Here is a 26,076-nt window from a genome sequence, read left to right on the forward strand (position 1 = left end):
TAAAATAGGTCAATAAATTTAGACATAATTTTACATGACAATTTTAAGAACCTTTCTTTTAGTAATTTCATGATTCTTTTTTATATCTCTTACTTGTGAAAAGGCAAAAAAAAAATTTCTATTGTTACTAAACTGAAGAACAAAAAGTAGAAACTCTCTAGTCATAAACTGATTTCAACGCAGTCGGTGATTTTGAAGACAATTCTATCCCAAAAATCATGGGGCCCCACATGGTCATAAATTTGAAACTTATGGAGTAAAACTGATCCCAGAATGATCACAGACAGAATGGAAAGATGCCCTGATGTAAAGCTATGTGCATCATAGAATCCTAGCAGTTCAGATCAGGAGATGTCACAGGACATCTAATTCCCCACAATTCCCATTAGCATAAATCGCATTCTCTGAGAACTAGCAAAACTGTTATCTGATAAAAATGCTTTGTTGATCTGGTTATTATCCCTTACAAAAAACACTCAAGAAGCAAAGGTATGCACAAGTTCCTGTCCCAAACAATGTTTTTTTATATACAGAGAATACATAGCACTTCATTGACTTAGTTACTTGCAGAGAAATCATTCCACACTAGATGCACACAATGCAGAGACTGCTAAACAAGACCTATGCTCCTCCAAGCACTTTTATTCCACAGCTATCTTCCTGCTTCCCTCATTACCTGAAACAGGAAAGAGAATTCTGACAGAGTCAACAGCCCACCTTTATTAGAACTTGACTTCCGCTTTAGACCACATTAATTATTAATATTTAAGCAGTTACTAAGTTCCTAGTTTGTTTAAATAATAGGATGGATTTGATTTGAAATGGGTGAAGGGCTTGTTAGATCTTGAAAGGGTATACCGAAAATCCTCAGGACAGACATCCAAACCAATGTGTATGGTGCAGCAATAACCTTGAACTTCTAGATACTTCCAGACAAGCTCCCTCTCTGCAGCTTTATGAACGTAAATGGAAACAGATCTTGCTTAGCACAATTCATATTGTGTTCTCAAGGTGGCTATATACTGTCCTCCTGAAGAACTAATTCATTTTGAAGCATTACAGTATCTGTAAGTTGGCTTAGTTAGAAGGATTTTAGGGAGGTTATATTAGTATGTGAAGCAACAAAAAATGTTTTATCTTTATTGATTATGTGGACTAAATTCACCATAACCTTTTCGTTTTCCTGAGTTCTCCTAAATTATAGTAAAATTCCCATGTAAGAGTAGATAATTTAAGAATGCTCTTTAGATAATAATGCATTATTTTTTGCTGAACTTTTTGCCATCTCTATGAACAATTCTGCAATTAGAGTACTGAAACTTTGCATTAACTTTTATTGCTGGTAAAATTCAATGCTAACTATGAACATCTGTAAAAATTTTTAGTAGACGGTTTTAGTAGACAGTCCCATAAAAGGTCACTTTTAATTTATTTGAATAATCGCCGTTTTTCTTTCCTTCCTATTTGAAAGTCTGAGATGAAAAGAAGCCTAACACAATGCTTCACACTCCAGCTCATAATTCATTTCTCAGATAAAACACTGAAAATTCATGACATCAAAATTTATCAGCTCAACTTCAAGAATAGAAAGTTTGCCCTTTTTTCCCTTCTGAAAATAAAAAGCAAAATAGATTGATTTAATGTAGCTCTAAATTATTTTTCCTTTAAACTATACCTCTGTCTCCATCTGTAATATTTAAATATTTAATTGCCTTTTAAAGGACTTTGATTTCTAAAGAATCAGAATTTCCGTAGTTATCAGGTACAACAAATACCTTAAAGCCGAGATGTGACACAGAGATGTGGCCAGTCATCTTTAGTCTACTGATTTATACTATTCCCTACACAGATTCCACAATCACACATTTCCCTCAGCCTTTTTCTCGGCCTTCCTCCACAGATCTAATCCCTGCCCCAGGACCACGCAGGCCATCTATCTTTCACTGCTTTTGATAGGTGATAAAGAGAGTTGTTGGGGAAAAACAACAACAAATAACAAAACTGGACCCAACCCTCTGGTTCAGGTTTAAATTCTAAGATTGTGAACCGTGCTAACTTAATCACCTCTTACTGATTTACCCAATATTCCTCATAATCACTAATATCCATTCTGTATACAAACGCAGATTTAATATATATACATGAAACATCTTAAGTAGAAGAGTAGGAAAGCATTTATTTAAATCCTGAATAATAACAGGTAAGTGTTTTGTTGATAGGGGCACACTTGATTGGAATATGTGAATTATAAGTGTGGCTGTCAAACTATAATGCCGACTGATTACAAAGAACAAGGATTTTTTTTTAAATAACCATGTAATTAACATATAATCTGACTTCATATACAAATATTTCCTATAATATTTAAGTTTCAGCTAGAATTTTAAAATGACATGTAGTCTTGCACCAGTCACCACCTGTTGATATTGTTACCTGCAGATTATAGAATAAGGTTAATCCATTCTGTGGAGACTTTATGGGTTAATAAAATTAAATGAAGGATGGTAAAATAGAAGCTGCTATAAAGCATTTAATTTTTATTTGGATGATATAGTTAGGAACACTGACTATTTTGACAGCGAAGGGACAGAATGCCATCTGTAACATCTCCCAAGTTCCCAAGCTTGCTCATCTTCACGACCAAAACATAACTCTACTGGACATCTCTTTAAACAAAATGTCCCCACCCTTCTTATTTCGGATGTTGTCCTAGACAATTCCTCTCACTATCAGGCCTAAACAAAGCAAGAGTAACAAAATCAAATATCTAAACAAATAATTAGACTAAAATCTCGCAAGGCATTCAAAAGTCAAATAGAAATGCCATTTGGATTATCTGCTGTTATTAACACTGACCATTAGCACAAAAATCTAAAATTGAGTTTAATGCAAATTTTTATATGTTTTCATCTTGGTCTAGAGAGTGTCTTAAATACAGAAATAACAAACAGTAAGAGGAAGAGTAGTTGAAGAGTGAGAGTAGGCTCCTGAGTTTAGGGGTCTGCATGTTGTGAGACTGTTCACCACAATAAGTGAGTTGTACTGGTTTGGGCACTCCCCTCCTTGAGTCTTTTCAATTCTGTTTTCATTTCACTTTTCTTCCCCTTATTATCAGGAACACAATTTCACTGCATAAAATTTTGGAATTATAGGAAAATATAAAGATGTTTTGAAAACGTCTACACAGCCATATGTGGTTCCTAATCACATACACAATTTTTAATCTGCTCTATGTTGGTTAACATTATACCAAAAGAATTTTAGCTGCCATTAAACATTCTTCATGAATATAATTTTAAAGGGTGAATTATATGGATATACCAATATTTACACAACTATTCCCTTGCTATGAACACTTGTGCTGTTCTCAATTTATCTCTATTATAAAGTAACAATATAAAGAAGTCTTTGACCATATACATTTTAATTTTTAAGAACAAAAATCACAGATCTTTTTGAGCATAGGATAATAGACATAACTAGGTCAAAGTTCATGAATATTCCTAAGACCCTTTTGCTGTAAAACCAAGTTATTTCTCTACCAGTCATGTGTGATGGTTACCACTGCACAAACTTCAAAAGCATAGAGTATTTTTAGTTTTGAATTTCTGTTTGATACTTGATTGGTGTCGCAATGGCCCAAGCTGATATGTAAATTTGAACTTCTTTGACAAATAATTAGCAAAAAAATTGCAATATTGATTTCCATTGTATATTTCTTTTTTTTTTTTATAATTTTATTTATTTATTTTATTTTTCCCCCAAAGCCCCAGTAGATAGTTGCAAGTCATAGTTCCACATCCTTCTAGTTGCTGTATGTGGGACGCAGCCTCAGCATGGCCAGCAAAGCGGTGTGTCGGTGCGCGCCCGGGATCCGAACCCGGGCCGCCAGCAGCGGATGTGCACACACTTAACCGCTAAGCCACGGGGCCAGCCCCCATTGTGTATTTCTTCTTTGGGTTACTGGCTTTTTCTGTTCTTTGTTCCATTATCTATCATATTCTTTTATTTACCCCTCAATGATTTGAATGAGCTCTTTATATATTAGGATAGTGAACCTCCATGTTACCATTGTTGTAAATACTTTTTCTCAATTTATCTTCTAATTATTTTATGGTAGAGATTTTATCTCTGCTCTTGTTGTTTTAATTTCCTAATGAATAAATAAAATCTAATTAGTATAATAAAGGCATATTAATCAAGGGATTCTTAAAAGGATCATGTTTTTTTTGCCACTGCCTTAAATGAATTTCTTCCTTTGTCACTCCATCTTTACCTGTCCACTCTATTAGGTTAGGATAAAGAAATGGAAAGCTTCGGAAAAATTAACTAGTAAAGTATAGGAAGTAGGATGTGGACAAAGAATTAACTGTACAGAATTTATTGCACAATATTAAAAAAATCATTTATATAGAGATAACTGCAAGAGTTGGGAAGGATGGAACCATCTTTCAAGTTACAGGACAGCTGATTTGTATAATTCCATTCCCTTATCTTGATTTTAGGTAATTCTCACTCTTTTCTAGCATTATACTTGCTTTTAAAACTTGAGAATAAATTATCTTTTTTCGTTTCAGCTCCTTTCACAACACAAAAGCTGGGCACCTTAATTCCCGCCTGTATTATCATCAAACCAGCATATTTGTCTAACTAACAATTTCTCTCAAGTTCTTTAATACTGGTAGCTGATGAGTATGTCTTAAATTGGAATCCTGGTGCTCTAGAAATTTGAAGACCACATTTGATTCTTTTATGTCTACCTATTCACCAATTTTTCCCAGCCCTTTGCTTTATGAAATGAATAAATGCTATTCTTTATTTCTCTGACAAAATTTACAGAATTCTTTAGTACTTAAAACAGGATGTTAATGACTACCATAATGAATAGAGAAATATGAATTGGCAATTTTGACAGAAAATCCTGAGAGAAAAGGCCCAAGAAGTAAAGTAGTCAAAAGCCCATCTCAGCACGCTCAGCAATTACCAATAATAATCGGGGACTCATCCTATTTTTAGTCACTCTTCATTTTATCCACACCTTTTAAAGAGTGATTTTGTAAAAGCTTTAATAAGATCCATTATTATGGAAATGGCAAAACATTTGGTAAGAAACTTCAAACCCAGTCAGGCTATTATTAAAAACCAGATAAGAGAAAACCTCTCCAATTACTAATAAGATGAGAGTTCTGACAATCCCAGAGATAATCAAAGTCAACTTTATAATATTTCTAACAAGATTTTCACTTAATGAATTTTCATATCTGAACAAGGTAGATACACGTATTATAAGGATGATGAGAAGGACTCTTAAAGGGTCAACATTTTTCTCTAAATGCATGAAAATTAATGAAGGACATTGATAAAACTTATCACATAAAATATAATTTTCTAAGTTTATTTCCCTTGTGACTAACTATCCTCTTGGTTCTTTTTTTCTCATATTAATTTGTGAACATAAAATCTAACACTTTTAAAGTAACAGCCTATACAGAATATTATTCAGAAGGTATCTATTAGAGAAACATTTACACACACACACATATATATCCATATGTAATTTACAGTATGAGTGACTTATGTTGTCTATTTTGGAGTACCTGTATCTTTGTTCCCTTTTTGATAATAAACAGAAGCTTATATGAGGAATGTGGTGTAAGAGCAATACAATCCTTTCCTGCTATCCACAATCACACTTCCAGAAGCCTTAATCTGTAGGAATTTAGGGAAAAATTCTTGAGTGAAAAAGAAAAGTCCTCCCAACTTGATCTATAGATTCAGTGCAATCCCAGTCAAAATCTCAGGAAGTTATTTTGTAGATATTGTCAAACTGATTCCAAAGTTTATACGAAGACAAAAGACCTGGAATAGCCAACACAACAATGAAGGAGAAGAACAAAGTTGAAGGACTGACTCTACCTGACTTCAAGACCCACTATACACCTACAGTAATCAAGACTGTGTGGTACTGGCAAAAAAAATACCCAAATACATCAATGGAACACAATAGAGAGCTCAGAAACAGACCCATATAAAAATAGTCAACTGATCTTTGACGACTCAACAATAAGAAAATTAACAATCAGATTAAAAAACGGGCCAAGACCTTAACAGATATCTCACCAAAGATATACAGATGGCAAATAAACACATGAAAAAACGCTACACATCATCTGTGATCAGGGAAATGCAAATTCAAATGAGACACCACTATACAGTAGTCCCCCCATCCATGGTTTCGCTTTCTGCCCTTTCATCAAATGCTGGCAAGGATGTGGACCAACAAGAACTCTGATTCATTGCTGACGGGAATATAAAATGGTACAACCACTTTGGAAGACAGTTTGGCGGTTTCTTATAAAACTAAACAGGGGCCGGCCTGGCAGCTTAGTGGTTAAGTTCACATGCTCCGTCCGCTTCGGCGGCCTGGGCGCAGACCTACGCACTGCTTATGAAGCCATGCCGTGGAAGGGGTCCCACATATAAAGTAGAGGAAGATGGGCAACAGATGTTAGCTCAGGGCTAATCTTCCTCAAAAAACAACAACAACAACAAAACACTAAACATATTCTTACCATATGATCCAGCAACCACGCTCCTTGGTATTTACCCAAAGGAGTTGAAAACTTATGTCCACACAAAAACCTGCACACAGATGTTTCTAACTGCTTTATTCTTAATTACCAAAACTTGGAAGCAACCGAGATGTCTTTCAGTAGGTGAATGGATAAATAAACCACAGTTTTTTATTTATTTATTTTTAATTTATATTTATTTTTTATTTATTTATCTGGACAATGGAATATCATTTAGTACTAAAAAGAAATGAGCCATGTCAAGCCATGAAAAGACAGGAAGGAAACTTAAATGCATATTACTAAGTGAAAGAAGCCAATCTGAGAAGGCGACATACTATATGAGTCCAACTATATGACATTCTGGAAAAGGTAAAATTAGGGAGATAGTAAAAAAGATGAATGGTTGCCAGGGGTTGGGGGAGGGGCACAGAGAAATTTTAGGGCAGTGAAATACTCTGCATAATAGTATAATGGTGGATACATGTCACTACACATTTGTTCAAACCCACAGAATGTACAACACCAAAAGTGAACTCTAATGTAAACTATGGACTTTAGATGATAATGACGTGTCCATGTAGGTTCATCAGTTGTAACAAATGTACTACCTGGTTGCAGAAGTTGATAATGGAGGAGGCTATGCATGTATGGGGGTGGGAGGTACATGAGAAATCTCTGTACATTTCCTTCAATTTTGCTGTGAACCTAAAACTGTTCTACAAGTCTTAAAATTAAAAAATAAATAAATAAATAAATAAATGAACAACCAACCAAAAAAAGGGAAAGCCCTCTAAATAGGGGGAAAAATCCTGCTGCATCTCTCCCTGTAGGAACGGAATGTAGGCATCCAGCTACCTTACTATGAATATGGATATTTGATTTGTGTGTAAAATGAGGTTCACTATTTTAAATTATTACTATTTTTTACATTCCACTAATAACTTCTAGAAATTTTTAGATACTACAAATTAGAAGGAATGAAGAACACGAAAACGGTTAGAAACTAATACTTGGAGAAATACCGACTGGAGTAAGAGTTGACTACTCTTTGAGGTCTGATAGGGATGTGGTCAATAAAATTGCCAATAGGGGCTACTTTAAAGAAGTGCACACAGCCTCACAGGTGGAATAAACCCAAGAGCAGTGCTCCATTAAAAAGTTAAACATTGTTAACTACACAGAACTGTACTGCTTCCCCTTGAAGTACCTTTTATGAGGACAAAACCTCCTAGCTTGTGACTAGCCTTCATAACCCTGAAATTTCTTTGAAGTTTCATATTTCGCTTTAAACACTTATAGGAATTTTCCATCCTGATCCAAATATATATTTGATTTTAATTTAACTTTATGGTTCCCTTCTCTTCGTGCAACTTTCCCTTAAATCTTGTAGCAAAACGTAAGCTTCAAGAAGTATGTCATGTTGATTGTAGTGGCTTCTTATGACCTTTGGTTCACTCAGCTGCATAGCCAATTTTGAGAAGTCAGGGAAGGGTGACATATAATTCAGAAATATTTCCATAAAAATGGCTGAGAAACCAGAACATTCTGGGAATTAAAGGAATATACTTCAGTCACTGCAAAATGCTCTCATGTGAAACCCCTATCGCTTCCAAAATACCAGGTACAGCGAGTCTGAACAACAAGCAATTACTATTTACTGTAGTTCTTCATCCTACTTTAGACAATACTTATTTCAATTTACTTATGTAGAAAATAAGACTGCTGTAAGCGTACCTAAATTATTTAGTCCTTAAAATAGTATTTCAGATGACATGTTGGCAATTTTGCATCTTCTCTGAGTTTTAAACCCTAACGTTGGTTTTACAGTAAATTATTTTAATGTGACCATGCAATAACTATGCAGATATTAATATATTAAAAAAATAAAACCAAGTGCTTGCGAACCCAATACAGTTTTGGTGTCTAATTCTTCCTAAAGAATGATAGGTAACAGTATCAAAGGAAAAAACTTTCATAGACATCTCAAAAATACTGATATTTAATTCTCAGAAGTACAGCAATATTTCAAGAGTTTTAAATAACACTATATATAAAAAATAATGTTAATAACTAATAACATTCACTAGGTACCAGCACTGTTCCAATGACTTCACATATATTACCTCATTTACTCTCAACCCTAGGAGCTACGGTTTCACAGACAAGGTCACTGAGGCACAGGGGGTTAAAAAACCAACACAAGGGGCTGACTGTGTGTCAGGCACCATGCGAGGCTCCGAGGATAAAGAGTAAGGCCGGCCTCTGCCCTCCAGAGCTCCCAGTCTACCACGGGAGGCTGACCCCAAACTGAGAAGCAGAGTTCAAGTGTTTGCTTCTCTAAACTACTACATATTCAAACCACTTTTGGGGAACATGTAACAATGTTTTCAGGGTCCCCTGTAACATCATATAGCACTCGGATGAGGCAGTTTTTTCCTTGGTTAATCACATACTAATAAAGAAAATGGCACAATTTTGCATGGAGAGCTTTAAGAACATCAGTGAACAGAATGCAGTTAAATGGCAAACGATGAAACCTGTGCCTCTGGATTGCTTACTGTCACCCATGACTCTACCATCCATGACTCACCCACGCACGGCACAGAGGTGAGGACTACTGTCATCGGGACCGGAATCATTCTTCTTGGGTGGGACTGTCCCGCGGGCTGCAGGATGTTTCACATCTCTGGCCCTGCCCACTAAATGCCAGTGGTTCCCTTCCCATTCAGCCATCGTAAAAACCACAAACGTCCCTACACACTCCTGAAGACTCTCAAGAGGTAGAGCTGCCTGTAGTTGAGAACCATGTTCTACAATCTGACGTCTACCTTTATTTTTCTATTTCACTTTTGTTGTCATTTTTGTCCTTACTGCCTCAGCATGGACTCTAGCCCTGTGGCTGAAATCTAAGTCACATTAAAAAGGCAACACTCTCCTCAAAACACTGTGACCTGTACACATGAACTCCTTCCTCAGGATCAGGGATACTAGGGATCCTTTCTTCACCCTTATTATTAGGAAAAGCAAGAATGAGATGCTATATTAAGTTTTTAATTAGCCACATGTATCTTAATTGATGACAGCAACATTAGGAGAATGAATAAAAAAAGACAAAAGAAGAATAAGTCTCTTGACCTCTGGTCACACCTGTTTTTGTTCTTATATGGCCACTTATGAACAATTAAAGTATTGTTTTAAGAAAACATACGTTTGAAACCAAAAGACTTAATCTCAGTTCATACACTAGGTCAGTCTGTCAACTTATTTATTTTGTATGCAAATCTTTACTTGTTTGTAATTTTGTGTATTTGGTGAATAATATGTTCTATCAGCATAACTGCTAAGGAACTGTTAAGACTCCCATTACATCTTTGGCCCAATGAACAAAGCTCTGACTAGCAACAGACATCTTTTCTCTGATCTGACTGAAGTCAGAGAGAAGGATGTGATCTTACCAATCACACCCTGGACTGCTGCTGGGCTCACATCAGATCCAAGTATCCTAGAAATTCTGACAGCTCGAGAACTCAGGCAATGGCAAAGCTTAAAGCAAAAGCTAAAGCATCTTCTAGTTAAATCTCATAAAAGAGCCTATATGTAGAAAGGCAACCAATACACTGTACTATGGATTTTTAGGTTCTATTTGCTTCTGTAAAGATAACCATTATTAAACATACCTAACTTACAAAAGAAATAATAAAAATGCATTCCATATGTTCAGTATGCTACTATTTATAAACTCCAGCTGCAGGATATCACCATGGTAACAAGAATACACAAACAGCTCAGTCCTCTAGGCTATGATAGAAGCATTACTAATTTAAAGAATGCAATATGCTTAAGACAGGCAGAAACGGTTTCACAATATAGTTATCAACCTGCTCACAAAAGAGGAGAAAGATGAGATGAGTATTTCAAATGGCAGATAAAAGAAAATCGAATCATTCTGCTGGACAATGACTGACAGTCACTCTTGGAGTTGAGAGAACAAAATGTTTTAAAAATGAATGAATGAATGAGGCAACAAAATGATTTAAAAAACAAAGAGGAAGAAAATTCAGGTAGAAGAGCTATTATGTCAAAACGACCATGTGATATTTGCTTATAACCTCATCTGTAAGACAGAACTGAATAAAACTGGTAATTTGAAGTACTGTGCATATGCACTCAGTCCTCAGATTGGAACAAAGATAAAAAGGTGCATAAGATCAGGTCACTGCCCTCAAAGGACATGTGAGCATGCAAGTGCATGTATTATTTCATTTACTAAACATTGACTGAGTGTGTTTAGGTGCCAGGAAACACAAAGATAAATAAGACATTGGCCCTGGCCTTAAGAATTAATAGTCTAACAGAGAAGACAGTCCTTTAAAGAAAACATTAACAATTTAGTGTTACTCCTGAAACAGAAGTAAATATAAAGTGTTATGAGAACATAATGTCATAGCAATATTTTTCCCAATTACTCAGAAAGAACTGATGCTTTATCTACACTAAAATTTAGGTTTTACTGAAAGTTAAGTGGCAGAGATTTATGAAATATTATGAAGTTCACAATCTGTTTAATTGACTAGAGGCAGATCAGTGCACATAAAAACATTTAAATGAAATATGATTCCTCAACTTAAAAACAAATAATTACAAGTTCTTTACATTTCTCCAATATCTCACTGCCATAGGAAGGTACAGAAATGATACTGACTGTAGTGAAAGCTTTAGGAGACAACACTGCTGAGCGCCAAACAAGCCTCTCAAGTGGGACTTCTGGGACAACGATGTCTGAGAGCACCATTCTTCTCTTTTTCGGGTGAACTAAAGAGAAGATCACTGTGAAAATCTTTCAGTTTCCTTGATAGAAAGCTCACCGGTGTGCCAGAGAGAAGAAAACATGCATGGTCTTGAGAGTGGGTGAAAAGAGCAGGGAAAACCACAGGTCACCTGTGCACACCTGCTGCTCATGTCACGTGGAGTCCTTTCCAGCGTCAGTGCCACTACTGAAACGAGGCTCAGCTTCGACTGCAATCAATGGAAAACAGGTGGAGCCTGCAACCTTCCCCAAACTCAGAGAAGGCAAATACTGTTTCCCCTAGGCGGTAAGGAATACAAAGTTCTTGGAAGAATTACTCTTAAGGCCCCACTCCCCTCCCCTGACATGAATCACTGCAAGAAGAAAAGCCATTTAGTCAAGAAAACTGAAATGCCTTTTCCTAGCTGGAAAACATTACCACCGAGGTCACTTGAACTACTTGAGCTGTTGTATGTTTCTCAAATACTTTTCTGTCATTCCCTATTATCCACGCATTCAATAAACATTCTTTAAATGCTTACTGCGCCCTAGACGGGGGATTGCAAACTTTTTCTTAAAGGGCCAGCTAGTAAATATTTTAGGTTTTGCAAGCCAAGATGCAAAATCAAGGAAATTACATAAGTACTTATAAAATTATTTAAATGTATAACCATTTAAAATGTAAAATCATTCTTAATTCACAGAAAAACAAACAAAAACAGGCTGCGGTTTGCTGATTCCAGTGCTAGATTAAGTCAAATATCCAGACCAAGCTAAGACCATTAGGTTATTAAATTAAAAGGGAAGGTCTTTTGCATCAAGACCTAGCTTATTCCAATAACAACCTGCAAGAATGATCTAATAAAGCTCTGTCCAATAGAATTCTCTCCTGGACAATAGATATTTCTATTATATCTATCTATAATAGATTTCAATACCTACAGAAGCTGTTCTATATCTATACAGTTCAATAAGGCAGCCACTAGACATAAGTGGCTATTGAGCATTTAAAATATGTTGAGTGTGACTGAGGAACAAAATTTTTAAATTTTAAATTTACATTTAAATAGCCACATATGGCTATTTGTATTGGAGAACAGATTTAACAGTCACTTAAATATCAATTAGCAGTACCTAACTGAATGTGCTTGGGTTTTTGGTGACTCATTTGTTAGGTGTATGGCATAAATATTTTTATAGGTTAATACCAACAGATCACAATTCAAATTATTTTTAACTTCTAGTTAAAAATAGGGAGTTACATTGTGTACATGATGTACATTATATTACAGAACTGAAAAGACTTTCAGATGACAAGTAGTTACGCTTTCTCTATCACGTACAATGTGTGTGACATATTCCAAAGAGGGCAAAAAAGGCAGTAAGTATTGCACGATGGCTCACAACTCGAATTCTGAAGTTAGGAAGACCTGGAATAAAGTATCAGTTCTGCTACAGATTAGTACTGGGATCTTAGGAAAGTTATTTCACCTCTTTCTTCCTCAGTTTCCTCTTCTGTAAAAGAGGACAATAACAGTAGCTTCTCCAGTGGGTCGGCGTGATGATCAAATGAGATCAAGGATTTAAGGACCTAGAACAGTGCCAGGTCACTGAAACCATACATGTTACTATTTTATTACCAATACTAATTAAAATTAATAATACAACATAATAAATATTCTAGGATATACTCCATAATCTGATTTAGGAGAAATCATTTCATCCCTCTGCATGTGAGAGAGCTGCATATGGGGTGTGGATATATCGCTGTATTGTCATCCAGATGACATAACTTTGAATCCTGGCTCTACAACCTACTAATGCTGCCATGTCACCTGACTAGTCTGAGCTTCATTTCCTTATCTGAAAAATAAGAATAATAATATTTCCCTCTCCAAGTTGTTAAGAGAATAAAATATGTGAAAAAGCTTTTGCTCATATAGAAGATATTAATATTGGTTTACTGATTGAGTTCATCTTAAAAATCAAGTCTCAATTCCCTGTTTTGAAATTTTTTCTCGTTCATCCTTTAGGATTACTGAGGAATAACTATTTCCTTTCTTCTATCTCTTGGGTCAAAGAGATCACACAACTTCAAAACTAAAAACTAGATGTAGTTGTCGGGATTAAAGGATGGAATCAAGAGTAGTTTCTCTGAGAGTTAAATTATGACATTTACGAAAAACCACTGAGGTAAAGAATAAAAATCACAGACCAAAACAAAATTTGAGAGTAGCCATGGTGGTGATGTTAACGTATTTCCATATGTAAAATTTGTATGTAAAAAATCCTAAGAGTATGCCTTTGGTGAGCATGGAACATTGGAACATAGAAAATGCAGGAGGCCAAGAGACAAACTTTGACGCAGCCCTAAAGAAGGGGTAACCCAAGGAAATGCCTCATCTGTTCTCTTCACCAAGTGTTCCCCTACCACAGAGAGAAGCATATGGCAAATACAATCTGATGCAATTATACATTATCATCACTCCACCTAGATGGCAAACAGGGTTCATGTAATCTGCCAAATTCTAATGAATTGCAGTAGAGGTTCTGTAGGGCTGCGTAGGCCAAGTGTGAACTCAGCAGGGATGAGTCCATGATTGATTAGCCACGTCTGCCATGAGTCAGGAGGAAGTGGGGCACCTTCACACAGCACTTGCATACCCTTTCATACCACTCTGCCATTTCTCTGATTTCTGAAAGCACAAAACTTCTGGGTATAATCTGAATTTCATGTATCTTTCTATACAGAGAATAGCCTGATATCGAAGAGTCCAGCTCTCTTGATCATTATATTTCTGGTTTGTACATTACTTAGTTGGCATTCTGGTTCATTGACTAGTCTCTTGCAAACTTGGTTATATAAACCCCAAATGGGCAGTAGCATCCATTCTCAGTGAACTAAGAAGGTCAATTTTATGAGTCAGCAATATTGATAAACAAACGCCAGACTATGATAAATTCACAAAGTAAATCTTACATGACCTCTTATTAGGCTGGATTCCTGGTAAGAAAATAACTCTATCAGATACTTCTTTTAGACTTTAACAAAGACTATTTTTAATCAGTTTCATCATTTCCATTTTAATAATTTCCTTTCTTAAATTTTTCTTCTTAGATGTGCTATTGCCAGTCTTAGATGATGTTTAATTCTATACAAAAGCTCTCACCATCTCTCATTTTGAAGTTTAAAATCAGTGAGAGCACTCTGAGTAGAGTCTAGTTCTTTCTCAGTCTATGATTTCATCAGCCTGTCAACATTACTTGTTTTCACCTTTCTTTTGATTCCTGAATCTTTCTTTCCCAAACCCAAACACACTCAGTCATACTCCATTTGCAACAGCATCATTTCTTTTTCATGTCCACACACCGATCTATTTAAATCTGTATTTCCTAGTGTTACCTTTCGAACATTTGCCAACCGATTCATCATCAAGGACTCCTCTCGGTCGTCGTCGTCATCCAAGTCCAGCATTGGCATTCCAAAGGGGTCAATGATGCTGCAGCACCTGGAGCCTTCATCTCTCGGATCAAAGGGGTCCACGATTATGGGCTCCGTTCCTTTTATTTCGCAGCGACAGAAGGGGCAGCCCTGGCCATCTGACTCCTGAACAAACACAAACAATGTGGTGACTGGTCTTTGTTCAAATAATACAGTACTCAGAAGGGACACTGTTCTACAACTATAGAGAAAAGTTGCAAAACGGAGGTTTTAGGGTAGGTGGTGGAGGTCGGGGGAAGACAGGTCTCAAAGAGATAGTGAGGTAGAATAGGGAGCCAACAAAATATACCATAAACGTTCAGTATTTCAAATTTTCAAAGAAGAAAATTTTCTTTTAAACAAAACACTTCGATTTTCCAAAGAAAATGAATCTAACTTTATTTTCCTGAATGCTCACTTACAATTTTAATGTATCAGAACTTCAGAGTCCTACAGAAAACTAGAAAATGAATCATGGCTCTGTTTACCAAAAGGCTGCAGTGCTAAGTAAACAGTCTACAAAAAGGACATTTTAACAAAAATCCATAATAAATAAAGTAGTAGTATCGTTAAGAACAATCCATTTCAAAATCCATTCTGGAAAAGTTCCTGTGCCTATAACTATGGCTAAATATTTCCATTTTAATTGCCTTGGTCTTTCAAAATCTTGATTTACAATCAATCAAGTAAGGAAACAAACTATGTAAGATGTTAAGTTTTGCCCCTCAACTTGCTTTCAAACTAGATACTGCAAAAAGATTTGTGCAAATATTTTTGGGCCAGAAATTCATTTACTGGTAATTATTGAAGGTTTTGTTTAAAGTCTCCCAACTCCATTTCTCAAAACTAACTGCATTAAGAATTCGCAGTTGGCAGAGAAAGAGGAAAAGACTGTTTTCTCGCCCTGCAGACAACGCTGCCTTCTCGAGATAGACAGTATACAATATTCACCACCGTATTTTTGTTTTTGTGTTATATTCTGACTTTAGTAACGTGTTACTTAAAAAAAAAGTAAAAATAAAAATCATTTTAAGGCAGAAATGAGATGAATTAGTACCATTTTAGAGATGAGACAACGGATATAAAGGAAACTGACATCTTCAAAGAAACCATTCAGTACTTAACTCAGGAGTGTCCCACCCACTTGGTATCATGGGAAACTGGTGATCTACCTGCCCTACAGTGACACTTTGAGCAGCAGGGGAATAACATTCTTGCTCTCCTCTCACTGGACAATTACTGATCATCCATTCTGTGGCAGATCCTGTGGCAGGTAGCTGATTCTTTCCCAAGCATCACTCAGATTAACAAATTGAACATCTCCTTTGCCACACAAAAATTGTCAAAAAAAGAAAAACAAACTCTTTGAATTGGTTAACGAAAAGAAATTGCAACATTCCCTCATTCATCTACTATTACATAATTTGGGAAAGAAACTTGGAATGGCAAAACGGTTGAACTAAGGTGACGTGAAGAAACACAGACAGGCTAGTACAAAATCCTTTGATGTTTACTGCCACACATGCTCGGGTGTGGTGGGCTTCAAGCCAACTTAAATATTACTTGCTCCATCATTTTACAGACAATAAGCCTGAGAGTTAATTCTTCTATTTTGAAAAACGTTCTCACATTGATATATTTTAACACAGGAGTAAATACTTAATTGATATTTTCTAACACAGGAGTAAATACTTAAGGAAAGCTAATCCTTTCTCCTATCTTTCAATAACAAGAACATTAAATTTAAGTGCATATTCAATATATGTTGTCATACAGGTAAAATTTCCTTATTATAAAAGTCAAAAGCTATCCATATTGTGTGCCTGTAGTGAAATTTTCTTACAAATCTACACATAATAATATCAAAAAGATAGTTCTCATCTATAAGAATGGAACGCGCGGGGCCAGCCTCGTGGCTTAGCGGTTAAGTGCGCGCACTCCGCTATTGGCGGCCCGGGGTTCGGATCCCGGGCACGCACTGACGCACCGCTTCTCCGGCCATGCTGAGGCCGCGTCCCACATACAGCAACTAGAAGGATGTGCAGCTATGACATACAACTATCTACTGGGGCTTTGGGGAAAAAAAAAAGGGAGGAGGATTGGCAATAGATGTTAGCTCAGAGCCGGTCTTCCTCAGCAAAAAGAGGAGGATTAGCACAGATGTTAGCTCAGGGCTGATCTTCCTCACAAAAAAAAAAAAAAAGAAGAATGGAACGTGAAACAGTTGATGTTCCCTGTGTCTTTAATGCACGACAGATGGAAATCAGTACTCTGGGGCCTACGTAGACATTTCATTCCCTCGTATATTTTAAAAAAATTATTACAGAAAATTTCAAACATGTATAAAAGCAGAGAAAATAGTGTAATGAATCTCTTTGTACCTATCACCCAACTTTAACAATTATCAATTCATGCCAATTTGTTTCATCTATACCTTCACTTGCTCCCTCCACCCTTGGATTATTTCGAAGCCCATAGTACACATTACATAAACTCACCTGTAAATGTTTTAGTATGTGTATGTAAAAATAGAAATTCTTTTAAGACCTAACTACGATATAATTATCACGACTAAAAATTAATCCACTCAATCTAAATCAGTACAGTGATATTATTTTTGAGTGCAGTGCCTAGAATGTGTAAGCCACTGTATTCAGCTACAAAGGCTTCTCTTTGAATCTCCAAGGTCAACCTGCATGTTGTTTTGGTTAAGGATGACTTCCAATTGATGTGATCTATTTCCTGATAAAGGGTAACTGAAAAGATTGAGTTTGGAAAGGGGATGAGGTGAAAGGCAATAATAGCATCTTGACAGCACAAGAGAAAGACTGGGAACAGTTCGTCTAAAACTGAATTTAGGTTTTTCTGCATCTCTCCTACCTGAAAGTTTAATGCTATACAAATTATTGATGTGTGTCAGAGTAGCTGTTTTATAAGTATATATTGCAAAAGATATTTTTTGTTCAGCTGTATCTTTGTTGAGAGTTTACATTACTCATCGGATCAAAAACCAGCTGCAATGTACATCTATTTTGATTTGCAAACACAGACCACACTGAATGTGTCTCCTTAATGGTATTTACTCTAATATGACTCCACCCATCACCCTTTCTCTGTAAAGTGACTACTGTCATATGCAAATTAAGTTTAACCATAAATTCTCAAATGCCACTTTGGTACTCTGCCCTAGTTTCTGTCAGATGGTTGACTGAATACACAAGAAGAACATGTTTGACAGACATATAACTCATCAGGATTGTGCCTGAATAATTAAAATAATGTTTCTGTCAGCATATACTTAATGCAAGATCAAGGAGGATATGTTAATGAAGAAGAAAGACCAATATATAACTCCTTTTCTAGTCCCCAACACCGTCACATTCTGAGAATATTAAGAAGAAGTACTTGGGACTCCATCTGTTCTAATTGACTCAGTAGATTTCACTTCCTCAAATCAGAAATACTTCAAAACCAAAAGATAGAGAAGTTATCAGTGAGTACTACACTCACCTGCAACTTCATTATGTAATATGCTCATGATAAAGTAATTCAGACTCATTAGCCAACCATTAAAACTGTAAGTTAATACTACTAAATATAAATATAACTTCAGGTAACCTGAGAACAAATTAACATTGGCAGGAAAATAGAAAAAAAAATTTTTTTTTGGAAGTCAAAAAAAATTTCTCATTCCCCAATAAAACTCTATGTAAAAATCCAAATAAATATTATCAGTATCATCTCATCATCATCACCATTATGTATCAGTTACCTTCCACATTCTTTCTGTTTAAATATTATTCAGATGGATAGTATCTCTTAAATAAATACTTTCTTCTAATTCTTTAAACATAAACATTATATATAGTACAATTTATTTGCTCTCAGCATGCTTAATTATGAGAGGGCAAATTTTGATTTAAGGTTAATCATTTCATGCCTTCAAACAAACACAATTACACGGAGGGCCCTGGAGAACACACAGGACTCTATGAGTCATTCTGGAGTGCATTTTATATTTGTACTGTGCATGTTTTCTGTATCAGTATCTTCTAATTTACATATTTTGCTATACTTCATGTAGATTTGAAGTTACCACAAATCTTTTTTTAAAACATGGAACAACTATAAATAAACAGATAGATAAATAAAAACATATACCCTGAGAGTAGATTGGGCCCATACTAAGCATTTTCAGAGCACAAAATTTCCCACAGAAACTCAAAACTTCTTGTTAAAAGAATGACTAAGGACAGTTAATAATAACCTTAGAGTAAACAACGTGGAGTGGGAGAGATCTTTGGTTGTGGTGCTCTTCTACGATGGGCAAGGGAAGATGACATGGGTGAATCTAGACTCTTCCAGCGGTAATATGGGATGCCCATAAAGACATGCAACTGAACCAGAAAAGAAGCACAGACATTCCGAATCAGGACACTTGGATTGGAATTCTACAACCACCACTTACAGCTGTGTGACACTGTATAAGCCATTCCATCTTATTTGTAGGGTATAATGAGAAATGCACATATTAAGGGACATCTTAAAGTGAGATAAATTAATTCTAAACTTTCCAAAGTGCTATGCAAATTCCAGTTGGTATAATTACTATAAAAATAGTCTTAAGAACAAAGAAACATTGTAAGATAACTGGGGAAATATATCCTAGCATCTGAAAAATATTCATATATCCATAATACTTTCATATTCTAATGAAATGAACATAATTTAAAAACTGCAGAATTTTCAGTGTACATAGATTAACAATAATCAGAAATAAGAGATACATTCCTAAGAGATGCCATCAGTTACTATGTTAGGAACCATAATAATAACTAAAATTCCAGGCACTGTTGTAAGCGCTATCCATATATTAACTCATTTAGTCCTACAAGGTAGGTAAAATTATCATCTCCATTTTACCAATAAGACAATTGAGAGTTTACATAATTTGACAGAGCTCACACAGGTAAGCAGCACCGAGTAGGGCATCATGTCCAGGAGATCTGTTTCTAGAGCTTAAGCTTTTCATCAGCCAACTCTCACTATACTACACCACAGGATCAGGATGAGGCAGAGTGCCTTCATCTCAGATTCACAGCCTAGGTTAAAATAAGGGGGCTTGAAAATCGCTGTCTACTATTGATCATTCAAAAATGGAAAAAAAATTTTAACTATTTTGTTCAAATTGCAAGTTTCAAAATAAAAGAAACTACTATAGTCAATTAATATTCTGTTTGCTCTAACTGAAAAATTTCAGCTTGAATAGGAAGATGCAAAACTTGTCCTAGTAATTGTAGTTTTCCTGAGGATATATGTTTTACATAGGAAGAGCTTTTGTTTTTAAATATTTGTTGCTAGAATCCAATTTAAAAATTTAACGCATGAAGTCTGTGAGTTTGCTTCTGAAGACATTTTATTTAATGGAGTCAACTTTTAAAAAACCCATTGAAGGCCCTCGTTAGAGCCAAAGGAAAATGTTTCCAAAATGCCACTACCTGCTGTCGCCCAGATGCACGGTAACACAGCGAGCGCCCACTGAATTCAGCCACGAGACGCAGACGCAAGCGTCTGCTCTGCCAGATCCTGCTTTCTCAGACCTGTCTCCTCCTTTCCATGCCTACTGTCATCGCTGTAGGTCATGACATTGTTGTGGCACTTCTGGACAACCCTAGCAGTCCTGACATAACTCTCAAAGTGAAAGAGGAGCTCCAACGCTTTATTTTATCACATTTACACAAACAGATACAACACGTAATCAAAGACAGAAATACCAATTTATGACATTCTTAAAGGCAAACATTATTTCCTTATTTGTAGTACTAAGGCTACAAAATTTCACTGAGTCTAGAAATTTGAAGGTTGGTTGCTTTTGAAGGAAGATACAGTAAAAGATTATTTCTTAATGCCTTAAATGTGATCGTTTGAGCTTGCTTCTCACCACTCAGACAATCACACCTTTTTCTCCCCCAACTATGCTCTCTGAATATGGGACATCCATAAATCTCTTCAGTCACATGTCATATTAAAATCAGGGTTTACTGATTTTCATCTATTGACTTTTTCGTGAATTACTGTTTTCAACACTCCAATATTTTTTCTTTAAATTAGTCTGAAAAATATGCAGAAGGAATAATCACAGGAAAAAATTAATTTTACTTTTAATTGAATTAAAGTCCTTGGCAGCAATTCAAACAAGGCAGTATATATAATTGACATGTGTATCCTTCTTCATTTTGAAAGGAAGATTTGAAAACCACAGTTAGCATTTGTGCCATTCATGAGCTCAGAAGCCATTTTCTAGATTCCTGGAAAAAACAGAGAATGAAAACAACTCCTTACTTTACACCTTATGTAATAAGGCAACCCTGCAACATCACTGCTGCATAATACGCTACTTAAAAAGGGAAGATGTGGAGGAGTTCCGGGTGAAAAAGACAATGTTTTGTTAATATCCATGGAACAGCATGGCGATGAAAGAAAACTCTCCAAGAGTCATTGCCAAGGGTAGAACAGAAGTGCTGCACCCAGTGATACTGCTTCAAAAAATGCCTCTACAGAGGAGATTATTCAACTTATTTAGTATTCTGTGCAAACTCTGGCTTGCTTATTCAATTTATTAAATAACACAGATGTTTCAGAAGGAGAAAAAAGTGTGTGACACCTCTTTGGAGGCATGACTAATGGGCCATTATGACAGCAATTAAAGAGGAGCCACTTGCAGCCTGTAACAACTAACTGACACTGCTATCACGCATTTCTTAGGGTTTGTGTTAATTACATAAAATTTTAGTCTCCAGTGAAATTCAATTAAATCAAAGTAGGGCATCAAATGGAAGGAAAAGTTGGTGAAGAATGACTTGCTAAAAATGCACACATAATGTTTTATGGTCAGGGTTTAATATTTCCTATTGGACTCTGACTGATTTATCAGAGCTTCTTGGCAGACACGCAGCCTTTAAAATCCTTTTCATATCAGCATGCCCAACCAAAGCAGGAGAAAGTAACAAAAAATGTCCCTCATCCATAATTAAATTTGAAGGATAACAGGATGCTCATTTCAAGTAATTATTAATATCATGCCCCTTTATAAAACTTTCAAAGTTAATTTTAAGTTCTTAAGGGTGGGGACTGTGTCTTGGTGTTAAGATTAGTACAGAACCTGGGACCCAGCAGCTGCTTAAGGAATGTTTCCTAAATCAGTAAATGAATGAATGGATTTGAGATCTTGGAGGACAATAGATGAAACAATTCATGTCTGCTTCTACCAAACCAGTTAGGGGAAACAAAACAACAAATTATCCCTGTGCATAATTAAGTTTGAAAACTTAACTTTTTCTCCATAGAAAACAAAACCAAGCATATAAAACAGAAACACTGGCTTTAAAGTAAGAAAATATGGGCTCTAGCCCTGTACCATTTTGAGTATGGAACAAGTTGAAAGAGACAGACATATCTTATTACACGTACTAATATCCAGAGACTTAATACTCATCCATTTCCCATTACATCTGCAAATTTAGACACAACGTTTCACAATACACTGCAGAAATATGGAAATGTTCAGTAACTGTTTTGTTCTCATATTCTCCATCAATTAAGTCTAAGGAGCAGCTCACTGAGGCTACAAAGTGAGGTTTTCAACATATCTCATGTTTGTCAACTGTGTTTCAACTGGATTAACTTTATAAGCCTTTATTTTTATTAAATAACAGGGGCATTTTGCACTAACACGTTTAAATAAACTGCTGCTCATATAACAATATGAAGCTGCCGGAACAGAGCAGTTGGTTGGCAGGAAGCACCACTGTGTGGGATCCACACATAAATGTAGAAATATTCAGGTTACCCAAAAGTGGCAATGTTGAAAGGTGAAGCTTCCTTTAACCACTAAGATCCCACCGAAATATAGAGACTGTGGCATATCACTTTGAAACTCTCAAACCTCGTTCTAAAAACAGTTTTCTTCAGGGTAGAGAAACTTGGACCAGGGATCATCACGCACGTTTCTTGGCGTAAAAAAGCAAATATATAGAAACTCAGTCTTACTGCCTTTAGGTGAGTGCCAGTATTACTGTAGGCAATAAAAGTATAATAATATGGCTCAAAAATAAGTGGAAAAAATCAAAATGTGAAAAGTTGAAGAGAATCACTCAGCAGCTAGTGCATGGAACAAACAATTTGAAATTTAAAATTCTCAGGATTCATTCTCACATCAAGCATGATGAACAGTCTGAAAAGCTCATCAATACTTCTCAGAAGAGAAACGGATGGAACTAAGACATGACACGGGCTTTTCACAATTGATCTACAATATCAATGTCTTTTTTTTGTTTTTTTTTTGAGGAAGATCAGCCCTGAGCTAACATCCATGCTAATCTTCCTCTTTTTGCTGAGGAAGACCGGCTCTGAGCTAACATCTATTGCCAATCCTCTTCCTTCCCTCCCCCCCAAAGTCCCAGTAGATAGCTGTATGTCATAGCTGCACATCCTTCTAGTTGCTGTATGTGGGACGCGGCCTCAGCATGGCCAGAGAAGCGGTGCGTCAGTGCGCGCCCAGGATCCAAACCTGGGCCGCCAGTAGCGGAGCGCGCGCACTTAACCGCTAAGCCACGGGCCGGCCCTCAATGTCTTTTTATTTATTGTAATCTTAGTCCTCCTCTTCTTTTTCCTTTGCATTATCTAGGATACAGTCTATCAGTATTTCCTAAGTAACTGCTAATGTGTAGGCGGGCAGCATGCTAGAGGAGAGGGATTATAAACAGGTAAAGCAATCCACCTCCTAGAGGAGGAACAGGTAAATATGTAAATGGTTATGATATGAATACGATGAGGTAAGAGCTTCCAGGGACATATACGAGTGTATCAGAAGAATCTTTATTAATCATGAACTATCCTGTGTGGGAAGAACTCAAAAATAATGCTGAAATAATGCCTTTGTATATTTTTCATTAACTTATATGCCAAATTCTATGATCATGTTAGGATAATAACATTATTCATTAGTGACACGAGTGTGATTTAATTTGATTATTATTTCGACCTTCTGAGTACTTTTGAATTTATCATTTTTGTCACTACTTTACTTAGTAAACTACTTTATTACTACCCTCTCATATACCTTCTAAAATTTCACACAAAGACTGTTTTTAGTACTTGGCAATTTACACACTTCCTCAACTCCTAGAAGTAAAACTGAGTAGTACTTCAAAGTTAAAAAAAAACAAAAAATAGCAAATGTTAGCAATTTACAAACATGACCGGATATATCTTCATATAGTACATAGTACTATAGTACTATAGTAATTAGATCACTATGAAAAATCATGAAGTGAATAAAGGAATTGATAAGCTACCAGCAAGAGGAACCACACCATTCGGAGAATGCATAGCAAAACATAGAAAAGTCGTGGTAACGTAAAGGGCAAAGGATTAATAACATAATCATGACAACTGGGAAATAATGCTGTGTCTTTTGCACATAACCACCTATTGCAAATAGTTCATAAACTACAAAATAAAATATATAGCGTTGGCCCTGAAATTTTAAAAGATAAATTTCTTTCAAGAAGTATACAGAAAGTAAAATAAATAAAATCGTCTTTTGTTTGTTTTATATTCAGCCATTCTCTTTTACTTATCCTGGGCCACAAGGTAAACAGCTATTTTGTACAACTTAAACAATAATCTTTAATAATCAAAGGTTTCTGCCAAACTAACGGGAGTTTCTGACACTTAACCCACTTAACTTCCAAATCCTAGGCAAGTTGAAAATTCCAAGCCCTGCAACATGTACGTGTGTGTTTGCTCCAAGACCGGGGCCCCAAGAGAAGAGGCTGAAATACACAGGCCACGCGTGGAGGCAGAGAGGACTGGGAGTTTGTACCAGCCTAAAATTCTGGTTCTCTTTAGGGAGAAATGCAAAGCTTTTAGTTTCTTGGTACGTGTGAGACCCACACTACCACTCTGAAGGCATAAATCAATCCAAAGGGTTGACAAACACAATTGGCCTCTTCGTCAGTTTAATACTTGCCCTGTAATGCTGAATGGGTACCAGGTAAAGCAAATCATCCTCAAGTAGTCCCACCTCGGTCAGCCAAGCACTTAGTTCAGCACATCTCTATAATACTTCCTACTGACAGCTTTGCAACACACTCGCAGACAGTACTGTCTTCTCCTAACGCAACTAAATTTATTCAAAGTTATTTATAAAAAGACACTGCTAAGTCTGCAGAACTATGATTGTTAACATAACGTAAATAGCAGTCAAGTGCCCTGTATGTTGAGAACAAGCTTGCTGGTGCCATATTGAGCATCCCTCTTCCTCCAACTTCTCCCTGTACTACAAAAAATTCACCAATGCCATGAAGGGATAAAGGGAAATCAGAGAAAGCATATCAAGGACAACCTACAGTAAAATATACACCAAATGCATACTGAAAGAGAGAAATGCAGGGATGCTGAACAACTTTTACTGAGGTCGTAAAGAAATCTGGGAGTTAGAAATGGCTCTGAAAATGTAAATCAATTGTAATTCAATTCCTAGCTCTTCCTCTTTTTCTTCATCCATTTTTTAAATCTCCCCAAAGGAAGAAGGGGGACCCTTTTTATAAGATTGTGATTATTATATTTTATTACCAAATAATGAGCTCAACAGGCATCAACGCTCCTCCGAGTCTGCAGCCCCTCCTGACCCTCTAAGGCTACCCTCCCTCAAGCAGGCAGAGGTCCTGGGACGGAGCGAAGACAAGGACGGAGTGGGTTCAGGAATAGGGTAGGGATGTCGATTATAAAAATCAACTGCAAATTTTTTTTAAAAGGCTTGAAAATTTTTGTTTTCTAAACCCCATCAAAAATACTGACTTCAATACTGACTGTGTTCAACAGTAGTTAAGAAATGGCTTGATCAAAATATTCTGTGAATCCTCAAAATATTCAAAACTGGAAATCTGTCCAAAGATCCATTTAAAATCCCTATCCTTTATTACAGATAAAGAAATATAAGAAAGCCCTTGGGGAAACCAGTTATTTTCCAAGTCTTATTCTAAAACATCAAATCAATTTATATTCACTGAATGTCTGCCTACAGAGTGGAAGGCAGTTTGTCTTAGATTCTGTTTCTGTAAATTTGAAAATTTAATGCCTGTTTCAGTGGGAACCACAAGTATTTGGGAGACTTTTCCTGTCTGATTCTCCTATTTTAGCCTGACAGAGCAATTGTAGACATACATGAG

General features: G+C 36.1%; 1 protein-coding gene across 3 annotated transcripts in view; it reads right to left on the minus strand.

Annotated features, from left to right (window-relative positions):
* CBLB (Cbl proto-oncogene B) overlaps positions 1-26,076 on the minus strand; it is a 202,703-nt gene that overhangs the window by 57,017 nt on the left and 119,610 nt on the right. For all 3 annotated transcript variants that reach the window (XM_087439540.1, XM_014792277.2, XM_004436606.3), the window contains exon 10: positions 14,765-14,968. In XM_087439540.1, the coding sequence (XP_087295666.1) occupies positions 14,765-14,968 (204 nt within the window). The remainder of the gene's footprint in view (positions 1-14,764; positions 14,969-26,076) is intronic.

The sequence above is a fragment of the Ceratotherium simum genome, chromosome 15 (assembly GCF_057802395.1).
Source record: "Ceratotherium simum simum isolate JZ-2026a chromosome 15, ASM5780239v1, whole genome shotgun sequence".
Lineage (NCBI taxonomy): Eukaryota > Metazoa > Chordata > Mammalia > Perissodactyla > Rhinocerotidae > Ceratotherium > Ceratotherium simum.